At 15.4% G+C, this 16950-nt stretch overlaps 4 protein-coding genes across 4 annotated transcripts, besides 19 other annotated features; 1 reads left to right on the forward strand and 3 right to left on the reverse strand. All coding sequences in view use genetic code 6, as the record gives it.

Annotated features, from left to right (window-relative positions):
• Positions 1-478: 478 nt before the first annotated feature.
• On the reverse strand, positions 479-799 carry IMG5_069730 (hypothetical protein; the record flags this gene model as incomplete). Its single annotated transcript, XM_004036769.1, has 1 exon — positions 479-799. The coding sequence occupies one exon, from the start codon at positions 797-799 to the stop codon at positions 479-481; it is 321 nt and encodes a 106-aa protein (XP_004036817.1).
• Positions 764-791: a microsatellite.
• A 3-nt stretch (positions 800-802) lies between the features above and the next one.
• Positions 803-866: a microsatellite.
• Positions 867-1064: 198 nt separating this feature from the next.
• Positions 1065-1609, forward strand: IMG5_069740 (hypothetical protein; the record flags this gene model as incomplete). The annotated part of the gene is made up of 1 exon (XM_004036770.1): positions 1065-1609. A coding segment is annotated over one exon (468 nt), but the record flags the coding sequence as incomplete, so codon positions are not given.
• Positions 1072-1123: a microsatellite.
• Positions 1610-1893: 284 nt separating the features above from the next.
• Positions 1894-1966: a microsatellite.
• Positions 1967-2039: 73 nt separating this feature from the next.
• Positions 2040-2096: a microsatellite.
• Positions 2041-2087: a microsatellite.
• Positions 2043-2120: a microsatellite.
• Positions 2086-2160: a microsatellite.
• Positions 2161-2674: 514 nt separating this feature from the next.
• Positions 2675-2710: a microsatellite.
• A 3461-nt stretch (positions 2711-6171) lies between these two features.
• Positions 6172-6219: a microsatellite.
• A 1940-nt stretch (positions 6220-8159) lies between these two features.
• Positions 8160-8234: a microsatellite.
• Positions 8169-8234: a microsatellite.
• A 998-nt stretch (positions 8235-9232) lies between these two features.
• Positions 9233-9270: a microsatellite.
• An 849-nt stretch (positions 9271-10119) lies between these two features.
• On the reverse strand, positions 10120-11594 carry IMG5_069750 (hypothetical protein; the record flags this gene model as incomplete). The annotated part of the gene is made up of 3 exons (XM_004036771.1): positions 10120-11306; positions 11359-11468; positions 11519-11594. The coding sequence occupies 3 exons, from the start codon at positions 11592-11594 to the stop codon at positions 10317-10319; spliced, it is 1176 nt and encodes a 391-aa protein (XP_004036819.1). The 3' UTR covers positions 10120-10316.
• A 412-nt stretch (positions 11595-12006) lies between these two features.
• IMG5_069760 (hypothetical protein) lies at positions 12007-14206 on the reverse strand (the record flags this gene model as incomplete). Its single annotated transcript, XM_004036772.1, has 4 exons — positions 12007-12012; positions 12854-13859; positions 13906-13985; positions 14120-14206. The coding sequence occupies 4 exons, from the start codon at positions 14204-14206 to the stop codon at positions 12007-12009; spliced, it is 1179 nt and encodes a 392-aa protein (XP_004036820.1).
• Positions 12143-12179: a microsatellite.
• Positions 13987-14033: a microsatellite.
• Positions 14013-14066: a microsatellite.
• A 495-nt stretch (positions 14207-14701) lies between the features above and the next one.
• Positions 14702-14764: a microsatellite.
• Positions 14765-14868: 104 nt separating this feature from the next.
• Positions 14869-14906: a microsatellite.
• A 691-nt stretch (positions 14907-15597) lies between these two features.
• Positions 15598-15637: a microsatellite.
• The last annotated feature ends 1313 nt before the right edge of the window (positions 15638-16950 follow it).

Here is a 16950-nt window from a genome sequence, read left to right on the forward strand (position 1 = left end):
AATAACAAAAAACTTTTTTTTTGCTCTGATTAATTAAGATTCCATTTATTTTGTCCAAAAGAAAGAACATATTTTTTTATTTTTACATATATATTAAAAAGAGTTACAATTAATATGAATTTAATTAATAAGGATATACAGTATTAATATTTTTAAATTAATCTAAATGATTTAATATAATTATGTATAAAATTTTAATTTATTTAAATCTATAGTTATTTAATATTTATAGAAATTCTTCTTAAAATAAATGACCATATAATTTTAAAAAGCATTGAAAATTAATAATTTAATTTGATAATAATTAATATGTTTGAAATATCGAATATATTAAGTATGTAAAAATATTATTAAATAATTAAAAGTTATAACAGAATAGAATAAAAAAATAAAGTAATCTTAAATATAAAAAAAATAAATCAATTATACATAAAATAAAATATGAAATAAACAAATAAGCAATGTTAATAAAAATATTTCAACCACCAAATCCGTAAAGAGTTCTTCCTTATCTCTTAAGGGCATAAACAACATCCATAGCAGTTACAGTTTTTCTTCTTGCATGTTCTGTGTATGTAACAGCATCTCTAACAACACTTTCTAAGAAAGATTTTAAAACTTGTCTTGAATCATCATATATGAATGATGAGATTCTTTTAACTCCACCTCTTCTTGCTAATCTTCTAATTGCAGGTTTAGTAATACCTTCAATTGAAGCTTTGTTGGACTTTCTAGAATGTCTTTTAGCACCAACTTTACCCATTCCTTTTCCTCCTTTTCCTCCTTTTCCTGCTGCCATTTTTTTTATTTTTAAGATATTTTTTTTTTAATTATTTTATTGTTTTGATTTTTTTTTTTTAATTATTAGTATTTATCCTTTTTTCAAATCAGATTTCTAATATGATTGGATAATTTTAATTGATATATACTAATAAAATTATTAAATAAATTATTTTAATTATCCAAAAAAATAATATAATCATTTTATTTATCTTACTTTTACTTTTCTTAATTAAAATAAACTCAAATTTATAAAAAACATTAGTACATTTGCTATATATATTACAATAAAAAATAATAATAATAATTAAATAATAAAAAAAAAAAAAAATAAAAATAAAATGGCAAGAACTAAATAAACTGCAAGAAAATCAACTGGAGCTAAAGCCCCTAGAAAATAACTTGCTTCAAAAGCTGCTAGAAAATCAGCACCTGCTACTGGAGGAATTAAAAAGCCTCATAGATTCAGACCTGGAACTGTTGCTTTAAGAGAAATCAGAAAATATTAAAAATCTACAGATTTATTGATTAGAAAATTACCTTTCTAAAGATTAGTTAGAGATATTGCTCATGAATTTAAAGCAGAACTTAGATTTTAATCTTCTGCTATTTTAGCTTTATAAGAAGCATCTGAAGCTTATTTAGTCGGACTATTTGAAGATACTAATTTATGTGCTATTCATGCCAAAAGGGTTACTATTATGACTAAAGATTTATAATTGGCTAGGAGAATCAGAGGAGAAAGATTTTGAAAGTAAAGATTATAATAAAATAAATTATTGTAGTTTTTATTTTATAATTTATATAAAAAAATATTAAATTAAAAAAAAATAAAAAAATATATATATAAAATATTTTTTATTGACTAAATGATATCATAAAAAATTTTAGGGTGATAATAAAAAATTAATAAATTAAGTAATAAAAATTTTTTATATTATACATTTATTGTGTAAATGTTATTTAAAAATTATTTATTCATTAATTTTAATTCAATATATTTAATTTATATTATTATTTAAGGTATTTAAATTAATAAATTAATAAATTAGAATATAATTTATATTTTAATTTTTTTATGAAGAAAGCTAATTTTATTATAAAAATAAAAAAATATATATATATATAAATAAATAAAAAATATATATATATATATATATATATATATATATTTATATTTATATATTAAATTAATTTTTTTTTTTTTTTTATATTATATATATATAATATATTTATTAATTTATATAAAAAAAAAATTAAAATTTTTTTTTATCATTTATTTAAATTTTTTTTTATAATTTTTTTTTTTTTTTTATTATTGTTATTTTTATTGTTTATTAAATTTTTTAAATAAATTTTTATTTATTATTTTTATTTATTTTTATTTTCGAATATTATTTTTATGTTATTTGAATATATAATCTTATTAATAAACAATAAGTATATAAATTCATATTTGCTCTTCTAATTTTTTATTTTAAAATTTTAAGTTTTATATTATAAATAAAATTTATAATTTTTTTTAATTATTTATACTGATTCTTACAATACGAAATATCAATACTATATGATTTAAAAACGTTATTATATTCCTCTATTAGAAATATTTTTTCATTATACCTTATATGTATTAATTTAGTTAAAAAAAATTTTTTTATTATTAATTTTATTATTTATTTGTAATTCATACTTTTTGTAAACAGATATGAATATAAAAACTAATAGATTTTTTTAAATTATATTTTTTATAAAAAATCTTAATTTTGTTTATTATTGTTTTAAAAAATTTATCATCTTAAATATCAATGTCGCCAAAAATAAAACTTAAAAAGTAATACTTCTATATAACTATTATTTATTAATAACTTACAAATATATACTTATTTTAAAAGTATTTAATTTTTTTTTAATTTTAATTTTGATTTTAATTATCTTTAAATCATTTTATATCAAATTTAAATATAAAAGATCTTTTGAATTCTTTTTATATTAAATTTTCAATTTTGATAAAAAAACAATATCTAATAATTGCAGGCAAATATGTATCTATATTTATATCGCTAGATCATTAATAATTAATTACAAAAAAGTGTTAATTTAAAAATTATTCTATAAATTTAAATTATAAAAATATAATAATATAAAAAAAAGCTAAATTATAAATTAAAAAAAATTAAAATAGTCTAAAAATATTTAAAGAAATTATATAAAAATAAATTAAGAATAAATTAAAAGCAATTAATTAGATTCATTACATATAAATAAAAATACATTTTATTTATTTTTATTCAAATTAAAAAAGTAATTATAAGTTTTTAAATTTGATAATTTTTTTTTTTAATTTTTATAAAAAATATAATTAAGGGTGTTTGAGTTGTTTATTGTCTAAAATTGAGAAAGTTACCTTAATAAGTAAGGAAATATGTTATTTTTAAAATAGAGAAAAACAAAAATGCAATATAAATCGTTAATAATCAATTATTTTATTTTTAAAATTAAATAAAAGTCTTAATTATTAAAATGAAAATAAATAAAAATAACTAAATTTTGTTTTTTTATGATTTTTCATATAAAATTAATATTATTTATAATATATTTTTAGTTATGTATATATTTAAAGTAAATAATTTTCTAACTCTATTTGTTAAGAAAAATAAATATAAAATAAAATAATAAGTAAAAACTGAAATTTAATGAATGAAATCGATGTTAAAAATTTAGTATAAAACATAAAACTATAATCTTCAAATCTATAAGTAATTTTTAAAATTACAAATATGTTATTTGACTTTTATAAATAAAAATTATATATATTTTATTAATTAACTTTAAATTAAAATGAAAATAGAAAATGCTTGAGAAATCTAAATAATCTTAAAAAGTTTACAGATAGGGTGTAAAATATTAGATATTCTAAAATTAATAATTTGATTTTCAAGAAGAATTTTAAAAAAGATTATTTTCTTAACAAATAAATAATTAAAATAATTATGAAATATAAAATAATAAATTAATATTTCTTAATTCAAATTTAGTAACCCCGAATGGAAAAAAAGAATATCCAAATTAAATGACATAATATGAACAGAATTTGACTGATAAAATTGGTTAAAAGTTGAATTCTAATGTTATTAAAAATTAATACTTAACGTTAAATTAAGGCTAATAAAAGCAATATTTGAAATAAAATATAATTAATAACTAAATATAAAAAAATCAAAATTAAATAAAGAAATATTTTTAAGAATACTAATAATTTGAATAGAATTATTCAGATAGTGAATTAATTGATAAAGATTAATTTGATGTCAATTAAGATACTTTAGTTGATTATTTTTATGATGATGAATAATGGAAATACAAATTTTAAGGAAATATTAAGAATGTTAAAAGCGAAATATTTCATAAAAATAATAATTATAATACGCCAAAAATAATAAATGATATTGATGATAGAAATAAATAGAATAATATTGAGAAATAATTATATAATAAATACAAAAATAATAACTTAAGTGAAACATAATTTTAAACATATAAAAATAATTAATATAACTCATAAATTTTATAAAATAAATAAAATATTTATACAAATTTATAATTCAATATCTAAAAAAATAAAATATAAGATAGGTATTAGAAAGATTCACAAATCAATTAAAATTTTAAAAACAATAATGATAAACATACATATTTTGATAATCTAAATGAAGTTCAGAAAATGTTTGGCAAAATTAAACAAAACGATAAAATTTAATAGTAGAATACTTAAGAAGAATAATTTTTAAATAATAACATTACAAATTAAAAAAATATTAATTAAAAAATAAACTAACAAGAAGAAATGTTGAAATTTAAATTATAACAATGTAATTTATTTATAAAATAATAATATTTGATTTATAAAAAGTTACCATCATAATTATATATGTATTTTTTATAGAAATAAAAATAGAAGAAAATTTAAGGATATAAATTGAATCAAGTCAAACAATAATTAAAAAATTATAAAACTAGGTTTAATTAATTTAAGATGAACTAAATGATTATAAATAAGCTTTTAGTTCAATAGTTAAAAAGTGTATTTAAATTAAAAATTAACTTAACACTAATGAACAATAAAAAAGATTAGATTTTTATTAAAAATAAATCATTGAAGAAAAAGTATTAAATTATTTTTATTTTTTCTTATTTTTAAATTTTTAATAAAATAATTTAAAAAAGAAATAAAATTAATCTTTATTTATGAACAATTAAAAATTTAAACAAAAAATATAAAAAATAGCTGAAAATATAAAATAATATTAGATTTAAGAAAATTAGTTTTATAAAGATTTAAAAGTATAATTAACAAAAAAATTTGTTTATTTTATATTTATATATATTTATAAAAAAGGAAAATAATTATAATTTAATATAATAAAATAATTATTTGTAGCAATTATTAAAATTAGCTGTAATAAATGATAAAAGCATTGAGAAAATATAGATTTTAATTGAAGATAATGAAAAAAAAGATTTTTTAAGTAATGTCGAGAAAAGTATAAATAATATTGAAGAAAACATTGATACAAGTACCTTTTTAAAACAATATATTGGAATTAAAAAAGAAAGAGAAGAAAAAATATAATAAGACAACAAAAGTATTTTATCTAATACATATGGATTTAATATTGATGATAGTAATAATAGCGATATGTTAGATTTATATGAAGATACAAACATAAAAAAAGTAGAAGAAGAAAACTAATAAAAACAAAATAATTTAAAAGGAATTATAAATTAAATAAGTGTCTTAGAAGGAGCCTATACAATTGAAAAAACTAAAATTAAAACGAAAAAAACAATCTGTAAAATAGAGAAGCAGCATCTCCAATTAACAATATTAATAACAATAATATAAATAATATTAATAATAGTAGTATTATCAATAATAACTCCGTTTTTAATATTAAAGTAAATAGCAATAAAAGCATTTTTAGTAGTATTAGCAACTTTTAGAATGTAAATGTAAAAAAAGAAGAACATAAATAACAAAATAATAATAATAATAATAATTCCTCTTTAATTAATATTACAAGTATATTAGATAAGAATAACCAATCTTAGTAAAGCAATGTGAATTTCTCTCAAAAAAAACTCAAATAAAACGATGATGATATAATTATTTTAAATTATTAACAAAGTAATTCTACAAAAGATGATATTAATTAAATAAAAGAATATGATAATTGGACAAATGATGAAACCATTTAAAATTAATAAAGCTAATTTTAAAATAATTTGCTTACAAATGAAAGCAGTAAATTTGAAGAATAAATTAACTTTAAAATTTTCTCGACATAAAAAGATTGAATTTATATAAGAAGAGTAGAGTAAATTAAAAAAATATTTAGAATAATTGTTTATATAATTTTTATATTATTTATTTATATAATTATTCTTATTTGTTTTATTATTTTTATATTTTATAAATTTAAATTTTATTGTATTTTTTTTATTATTTACCATTCTTATAAATAAAGTTAAAATATTAATTAAATTTAGATTAAATAAATACTTTTTATGTATATTAATTACTTCATATTTTTTAAAAAATTCACCATATTAAAAATTGCTATTATCGAATTTTTCTCGCCATTTTTTGTATTTTTAAAAAAATAAAAATCAATTTGAGCAAATAATACACTAAAAAATCATTAATTAAACTGGTATTGGGAAAAAAATGCCTGCGTACATTAATTTTCATATATAAGAATCAATTCTTTTTATAATTAATATATTTATCCAATTAAATAGTTTATTTTTTATATAATTATTAATTTTTAAAAAATTTATAATGTAAAATTATTTAACTAATTATTGTTTTCTATAAGACAAAATAAAGAAATTTCCTTAATGAAGAAATACAAACATTTTAGTTCAAATCAAATTTAATTTTTTGTTTGATTTTCAAAACATAAAATAATTTTATTTAAATAATAAAATATTTTTAGTTATTTTAATTAATATTAATAACGAGAATATAATTTATTTTATATATATGATGATGGTAAATGAGGTCTTAAAAAACGATTAGTATTTTATTTTACTTAGAAAAGGTATGACTCAAATAAAATATAAATCAGATGGAAAAATAAAATGCAAATTCGAGGAGAAATTGGATATAAATGCATCTAATTATTATTAATCTGACAATTAGTTATATCGGTATTCTATTATTAGAAATAAAAATAATTAAGGTGAATATAATGATAAAGTATGGAAATAACAAGAAAATTAAATTATAACCGAATAATTAATTATCATAATAATATAAATTTATATTATTTGTTTTTATTTTATTTTATAATTTTTTTAAAAAATTTAATCAAAAAAAAAAAGATGAAGAAAAAACTTTTTGATTTGGTTTAAAAAAAGATTATAGAAAAAATAAAAAATATATGTGCAATTAAGTAATATCATTTTATAATAAAATATATATCTAAGAAATATTTACTTAATTAAAAATTTAAATATTATTATAAATCATAATAAGTAAGTTAATAAATTAAATATATATAAAAAAAAATATATATATATATATATCAAAAAATGAAAGAGAATAAACTGTATATTGGTCTAGAAAAAATTTTAATAATTATTTTAAATTTTTATATATCATTACATTATTTTATTTAGTTAATACATTCTGAAATTATCTAAAGTATATTTAATCCTTAAAAGTTGTTTGTATTCTAAATATTTAATATCAAAGGTCATATTTATTAATAAGATATAATTTGATCTGGAATTTTTGATTTATTTTTAAACTAAAAAAAAGGTTTATCAATATACTAAATTTTTGTAATGTTTTAATTTGAAAAATATAATCTAATATATTATTTAAGGGTTAATTATAATTTTCAAAAACCCAATATAATTTTAAATTTTTTACTTTTGATGGTAATCCAATTATTTTTTTATGAAATATTATGTTAAACCTTGGCTTTTTAGTATATTTGGCCTGCTTTATTAGATTTTTAATGTTTTTTTAAATTAAAATTTAACAATTTGGTTAATATTTAATTGCTTTAAATTAATTATAGTATGTTTTGTATTTTTATTCATAATTAAACTTAAAATATCATTATTGCTTAATTTTTTTCATTCTTTATGAATTTTACGAATCTGATTTATTCCATAAATTAGATTGATTTGTTTATTCAAGGGTTATTTTACTTAAAGATAAGGTAGTACTAACACTAAATCAAATATTTTTTTGTAAGTATTTTTATTTTCTCTTATATCCGAATTGATAAAAAAACAGAAATAAGAAAAAAAACATTTAAAATAAAATAAATTATTAATATTTATAAAATTTTTAAATAATGAAATCTTATTTATACAATAAAATTAAATAAATAATTTAAACAAATAAAAATAATAAATATATTTTTAAAAATAAAATTAAAACCAAAAATCTTAAAACTCTAATATATAAATAAAATTTATTATATCATAAAGCAATAAAATAATATCTTATAAAAAATTTGTAATATTTCAATAATGGATAAGTCTTAAAAAAAAAAAAATTAATTATATATATTTAATTAATAATAAAAAAATGCTATTTAATAATCATTTTTTAATTTATAATTTTTTTTCTTTAAAATTTTAAATTAGAAAATTATTATTTAATTAATAGGCTTTTTTTTTATAATCAGATCTAAATGCAAATTTTTGTGTTAAATAAAAAAATTAAATTTTAATTAATTTTTTTTTTCTTGTTTCATTAATTACAGGAACATATTATATATTCATATTTATTAATAAAATTATTATCGCTTATTTTTTAAAAAAACAGATTGACATTAATTGTTCACAATTATCTTATAGATGAATAAAAAAAACTAATATAAGAATATATAATATGTCTTTAATAAATTATTAATAAAATAAAATAAATAAAAAAATATCTTAAGCTATTAATTTATTTATATTTTTAAGAATATAATGATTATTATTATAATTAGTATTAAATTTAATATTTAATTCAATGTTTTGAAGATAGGAATTAAAAAATAATTCAACTTCTTGAAGGCATATTTAAAAGATAAATTTAAATACATATTTTTAAAATTTTAAGTCAAATTAAATAGTTTAAAAAAACAGTAATTATATAGCTAAAGATGATCAAAATAAATTAAAAATTTTAGATATTAAGAAAAATGCTTAAATATTAATAAAAAAAAGTAAAGAAAATAAAACTAATAATTAATAAAAATTTAAATAAAAAAATTCTAATAATAATTATAAATAAAGGAAATATATAAAATATTAACAAAAAAATGAATTAATGTGAAAATATAATAATAATAATTTATAATATTTTAAATTAAAAATATTAATAATAATATTAATTTATTTTAATAAATTTAATTTTTAAAAAATAATTAAATTTTATATAAAAAATAAAAAAAAATTTTAATAAAAAAAAATATTATAAAATTAAAAGTTTTATGCTATTTTAGTAAATATAAACAAAGAGAGAAAAATCAGTAAAAATTTAAAATAATTTATTAAATAGATAAAAAAATAACGGGAATAAATTGTTTATATATAATAATTACTTTTTATGTGTTTCTTTGTATTTAAATAATTTTATTATTTTAACCTTAATATATTATTATTAAATTTCATTAAAAATAAAGAACTTATGATTAATTTTATAATATTTAAATTATTTAGTTTATTTTTATTTAATATTTTTTTAATAAAATTAATTTTTATTAAATATTATACACACAAAAACATTTTTATAATTAAAAGCGTTATTTATTATTTTTTCTACAAAAATGAATAAGTAAAAAAAATGATTTTATTTACTTTATAAGTTATTCATTATTAATTTTGATAGTCATTTTCATTTATTGAATGGTTTCTATGATATAATAATGAATTTTTTCTAGCAGCTATTTACATTGAGCCTTTTCTTGATAATTTTGAAACTTATATTATTGAAGATTTCTATATTTTTTATATCTAAGGAGAATTTTTAAAAGAAACTTTATCAGTAGTTTAACTTTTAGTTTAACTATCTTTGCCAATTCCTAAACAGTTATTTACATTTATTCCTATACAACCCATTTTTTATAATTTTTTTAATTTATTTATATAATAAAATAAATTTATAATATTATTAGTTAATAAAATAATTTTTTATTTGTATATATTTATAGTATAAATAAATTAAAAATTTGAAAATATATAATAGACAACCATTGTTGTTAAAATTAAATATTTATAAAATAAAATATATATTTTTTTGAATATTAATTATAAAAATTTTTAATAATAATTATTGTTATAAATAAATCTTAACTTCATTTATTATTTGTAATTTAAAAAAATAAAAAACACACAAAGAAAAACAAAAACTTCAAATTTTTGAATTTTTAGTAACTTAATGGAATGCTGCAGCAACTTAGCCAACATTTTTGGTATTTAATCCAGCTACACTAATTCTTCCAGATCCAACCAAATAAATATGATGGTCATTTATAAGACTATTAACTTGATCTTTGTTAACTCCCTTTTTTAATTAAAAATTGAATAAAATATATAAAAAATTGAATTACTGTGTAGGCAAACATTCCTCTTTAATTAGTAATATGGCTCCAATTATGAGTAGATCCAACATCTTTTAAGTTTTTTACAAGAGATTTTCTCATTATAGCTATTCTATCAGCCATTTCCTTCACTTCTTAGTACCATAACTATAATAAATCAGGGTTAGAAAGGATAATTTCAGCTATTCTGGCACCATGTAAAGGAGGAGAAGAAACTTAAGGTCTAATTACTTATTTAACTTAAGAAAGTACGTGCTTTTATTCATTAGCGTCTTTAGTAAGAATCGAAATAGAACCAATTCTTTGACCATATAATCCCATAGATTTAGCAAAAGATTAAGCCAATAACATATTTACACCTGCTTCAGCAAATATTCTAACAGAAGCTGAATCAGCTTAGCAATCACCACTTGTAAATCCTTGATAAGCCATATCCATAAAGCAAATATGATTCTTCTTTAAGAATAAGTCTTTTAATTCTTTCCATTATTCAACTGATAAATCACATCCAGTTGGATTATGAGCACATGCATGCATAACCAATACGGAACCATCCTTCATTTTTGATATATCATCATGTAATTTTTAGAAATTCACGTTCTTCAAAGCGGGATCATAATAGAAATATTCTTTAACTTAAAATCCAGCATCTTAAGCGATGTTTCTATGATTAGGCCATGTTGGATTAGGAATATATACTGTGGTATCAGCTGGAAGGAATTTTTTACAAAAATCTAATCCAACTCTTAAAGCGCCTGTTCCTGATAAAGCTTAAGCTCCTACTATACGATCTTTGTTTGAGTTATAAAAAGCATTTCCATATCCTAATTTAAGAGCTAAATTAATGAAATTTACATTTCCTTCGATTGGAAGATATTCATTGTCAAGATTTTTTTCCATTATTATTTAACTTGCCTTTTTTGTATATTATTTTAATTTCAATTTTGCTTTTATTTTATTTTAATACCTTTTAGACACATTTTAATATTACTGGCTTGCCATTATCATCTCTGTAAGCTCCTACAGATAAGTTAACTTTGTTTTAAGCAGAATCTTTTTTGAATGCTTCGGCAACACCTATGTATTTTATAAAACTTAATTTAATTATTAATTTAATTTATTTTTACCTAGAACTGGATCTGGGGGATTCAAAGGAACTCCACTCCATAATGAAAAACCTCTTTTTACTACTCTTTAAATCATTTTTTTTTTTCTTAGTTTTATAATTTGATATAATTTTATTAAATCTATTTTTATTTAAATAAAAAATAAGAATTAATTAAAATGTTGATGTAATACGTAACTTTTTTAAAATACGTGTTAAATAATATCTTTTAGTGATATATTTTTTTATTAAAATTTAAAGAATTAGCAAAATTATAAATTTTAATAAATATTATATTTATATATAAAATATTTAGAATAATTTAATATATAAATTTATTTTCTTTAATATTTTAAAAATTATTCATTATTTTTTTATTTTATCTCTTTATGTAAAAAAATGAGAATCATTTTTTTAAATTTAATTAAAATCAAATTTTTAAGATAAAGATGATATTTTTTTAATTGTTAAATTAAAAATTTCTTTAAACCTTTCAAAGGAAATTAATAATCAAATCTCTCTTTACTACTAGAATTTATATAATATTTAGATAGGCTTTATTTTTTTTCAAAATCATCATTTATATCACTATTGTTTATCTAACTTTATTAGGTAAAATTTAAGTTTGATTTGTTTTATGAATTACTTTTTTATTAATTTTTTTTTATTAAATTTTATTTATTTTTTATCTTTTTATTATTATTATTATGGCATAATTATTTATTTTTTAAAGGTGTTTTTATTGCTTCATTTTTTATTATAAATAAAATAACTTTATTATTTTAATTATTTACTTGTTTGTGAATAATCTAAACTCTTTTTTTCTTAACTTTATTGACTTTATTGTTTGATTTTTTTAAGTTTTAATAACTTATTTTCATTATTAAGATTGATAAATATATTATTTTTTAATATTTATGACATTTTGTCCAAAATTTATTTATTTTTTAACTATTCTTTAAATTAAAAACCTGCTTCTATATTTGTTGCTTTAATTGAGGATTTTTTTTGAGATTAATTATTTTCATTTGACTTCTAAGTATTTAAATTATTTATTGAAGGAGAAGATTTTCTAGCTTTTAATATATTTTTTTTATCAATTTTATTTTTACTTTTATGATTATTTAACAAATTTAATTTTTCATTGAAAAATTCAACTTTTTTTTCACAACTTTTTTCATTTTTATCATTCTAATCTTCATAATATTATATTATTAAAAAATTAAACAAAAATGTTTTTGTTATAATATAATACTTTGTTAAATATTTACTTAAGAATTATATTCTTATTAAAAACTTTCTTCTTCTAACTTTTTTATATTTAATTTATTTTCAAATTTATATATTTAAATTTTACTATTATTTCTAAGCTTTAATTGTAATGCTTATGATAAGAATTTATTAAATGATTAATATAAGGACTTTTACAAGTAATATGTTAGCAAGAAATCTATATAGCTTTTAAATGTAGAATTTAGCTATTTTATAAATTATAATTTTCTGCTTTTTCTGATTAGTTATTTTTTTCAGTTTCAATTAATCTTAATTCAGTTGCTATCGTAAAATATGTAATTGATAAATAAATTACTTTTTCTAAAATCATTTTTTTTGAAATTTCATACATAATATCTCCAAAAAAAAAACAAAAATCTTCGTATTTAATACCTTCCATATGCATAATTTATCCAATATTAAAGTTTTAAATCCATTAAGATGCATTTTAAACTCCTAAAATAGATCTTTTTGCATCTTCTTTTTAATTTTAAATTTAAGTAAGTTAAATTCTGATATGTTTCTCGTTATTTTCAGGATTATTTTTCCAAAAATAAAGAGTTTTCTTTGTATCTTTGAAATGTTCATTTTGGGATTTATTATCATCATTTATATTTAAAAGATTTTATACTGAAGATATTATTTTGTAAGCATTTTAAATTACTAACTTTTAAAAACAAATTATTTCAGTTATTTTTAAGTTTTTTTCTTAAAAATAGCTTTAATTTTAACTTTTTTTCCTTGTATTTTCATTCTACATATTCTTTTCGCAAAACTAAAAAGATTAATTAAATATTTTTTTTAAAAGATCTAAACATTGGTATCCTGTTTCTAATGCTTTTTCATGCCTTTTTTTATTTATTTTTAAATTATAAATATATTTTATTTAATACTATTCTTATTAAGATAATATCGCACAATATTATAAGTAGGATTTTACTAAAAAAGTTTATTTTTTTATTTTATAAGCGAGAATTTCTTTTTAATTCTAAAAAATATTATTTAAACTTAAGGAATCTTCTTCTAAACTTACTTTTAAGTTGTAAATTACTCCATCTAAATATTAAGAACATTTATCTAAAATCCAAAGGCTATAATTATAGTTTTTTTATTTATAAACACATTTAAAATTGTTACCTTTAATATGTACAAGCTCTATTATATAATGCAACTATTATTAAATTTCTATCAATTTCTTTTCCACAACTTGCTGCAAACTTAATATAATTAATTAAAAATAATAGTTAAATAATAATAAAAATAATTTTTAATTTTAAATATATAAAAAAAATATTAATCATTATATATAAATAGATTTATTGAAATAATGAAAAAAGTTTATTTATATAACTTCAAGCATTTTTTCAACTTATTTAAACATAATTAAAGCTTATTTATTGTTTTCACAATTTAACAATTAAACAGCTTCATCATTCATATTTATTATTTACTGAAAATATTAATCTAGTTTTTAATTTTATTTAAAAAACTAGGTTTAAAACGAAAAAGCTTAATTTAAATTTAGTTTTTACCTTGATTTTAAAGCAATAATTTTTATTTAATTTTTTCGATTTCTTTAAATTCGTCTTTTTAATACCCTAAAGATTTTTAAGAATTAAAATCTTCATTTTCAAATTCATATGAACTGGACGTGTTTTTTAATTATTCTTTCTATTTTTCTACGTTAAAATTAATAGTTTTAAGTTTTATAATATTTTCAATTTTCTATTCACATGATTTTTAGGTGTCTTATAATTTTAAAATTTTATCATTTTTGAAAGTTTACATTTTATTATATAATTTAATATTTTAGCTTTTTATAATTAATAATTTAATATTTTTATTAGTTAAAAATAATAACAATTTAAATTTAAGTTAATATATTTAATTTCAAAATCATTTGTTTAAAATAAACAAATAAATTTCTTATTTTTATATATATATATATTTATATATATATATATATATATATATATATATATATATATATATATATTTAATAATAAGTTTTTTAATTAAAATTTATTTTTTAATTTTATTATTTTTATTAAAATTTATAAAAATTTGTTACTAAAACTTTTTTTATCTCTTTTAAATCAAATATTTATTAATTTTAAATATATTTATTAATTTAAATAAAATATTATTCCTAGAACCTTTTTGGGGTTTATAGCAACTGGATGCTTATTTATTAAACATTTGATACAGCATTCATCCTTTATTTTATTTTTTAGAAGTGTAATGTATATCTATACTCCATAAACTTTTCCTTATAATAAGACTTATATACTTAAATTAAGATATGGATTAATTAAATTTAATTATAATTAGATTAAAATTGTTTCAGAGTGTTATAATGAGTGGAACATTCATTTTATAATTTATAGAGAGATATATTATTGTGAAGTAAAGTGGAGATTTAGATATTTAAAAATATTTTCATAATAATTACCGATATTTAACATTATTTTAGAAATAATTTAATTTAAAAGCACAATTTAAACAAGGAAAAAGTAATTTTATTTTACACAAGAAGATTCAAAATATCATTCTGCTTAAAATACTAAATGTGAAGTTTTAATTATTACTAAAAACTCAAAAAGTAAATTTTCTCAAGATTTAATCTAATTAAAGGATAGTTAGAGGATTAATACATTTTTAAGAAAATTATAATGGAAAAAAATATAGCTATTATTTTTTTTATAAATTTTCAAAATACTAAAATAAAATTAATTTTAAGTATTATTTTAGACAATTTTTAAATATAAAAAAATACCTAAAAATAACAGTTAGAATTTTCAAACTGTGGTAAAAATTTAAGTTTATAAAAAAAATATTAAAAATATTTAAAAACTTAAAAATTATTTAATTAGAATAAGATATTTTCAAACTTAGTAAAAAAATAAAAAAACATGTTTCAATTTATTCCTTTTGCTTATATTTTTTCTGTTTATTAAATAATGTTATTTCATTAAAAAATAAACGCAATCATTAGGATTTTTTTATAAATTTGAGATTGAAATTGAATAATAAATATACCATATTTTAATATATGTGATTCCATATTTTTTTTTATATAAAAAATTAAATGATTTTTTTATACATTATTAATTTTTTTTCATCTTTCATCATCAATATCTTTTAATTAAAGGTTCTTTTTAAAGCATATCATATTCTTTTTTGATGGGATCTACTTAAGGATATTAATTTTTTTAATTTTATATTTATCGGATTTAATAAAAAAATAATCATTAAAAACTGTTTGATACAATTAAATTTTTTTAAATATTTCAAGATAACATATATATAATAATTAACATATGATAAAAAAAATATAATAGAAAATAAAAAAAAATTAAATCTAAAAACATTTAAAATTTTAACTATTTAAATATAGTATTTAATATAAAATATTTATCATAATTTTATTTTTGAATTAGTTTGTTATTTTAAGAAAAAACCAAATTTTTTTAATAAAGAAACAAGCCAAAAAAAAATATATCTATAATAATTTTCATATTAAATTGATTAAAATAAATAAAAAAAATATCCACGCTAAATGCAAAAGCGCAAAAAACAAAATAAATTAAATTAATTCTAATATATTATTTATATTTCAATTCTTCACTAATTAAAATATTCATTTTCAATATTTTAATTCTTATTCTTCATATTTATATGTTATTTATTTTTTAAATAAATAAAAAAAATTATTTAAATATTTTTTTTATTTATTTAATAAATTGATTTTTCAAATTGTACTTTTTTTTAACAATAAACATATATATAACTTTGATTTTGTTATTATTATTCAGCTTATTTATTTAATATATTATATAAAAGATTATTTATATTTCTTTTTAATATTTGATTAGAATAAATAATTACTTTTTATATATATATATATATTTCTTCTTTATATTCACATTATTTTAACTTATATCTTTTAATTTTTTTTATATTCTATATTTTTATTTTCCAAAAAAAATTTTTTGTACATCTAATCTTTACTATTTTTTTGTTCTTAAATTTTATGCATGTATTTCTACTACTATTAATTCTTTAGTACGTTAAAATATCTTCTTTTGTGTTTTTCTCATATCTTCTTATGAATTTAAAGGTTTCTTCTAATATTTTAATTTTAAAATTTTATTTAAAAAAAATTAATTATATAATTAATGG

Source organism: Ichthyophthirius multifiliis, assembly GCF_000220395.1.
Source record: "Ichthyophthirius multifiliis unplaced genomic scaffold scaff_1120509250381, whole genome shotgun sequence".
Classification (NCBI taxonomy): Eukaryota; Ciliophora; class Oligohymenophorea; order Hymenostomatida; genus Ichthyophthirius; species Ichthyophthirius multifiliis.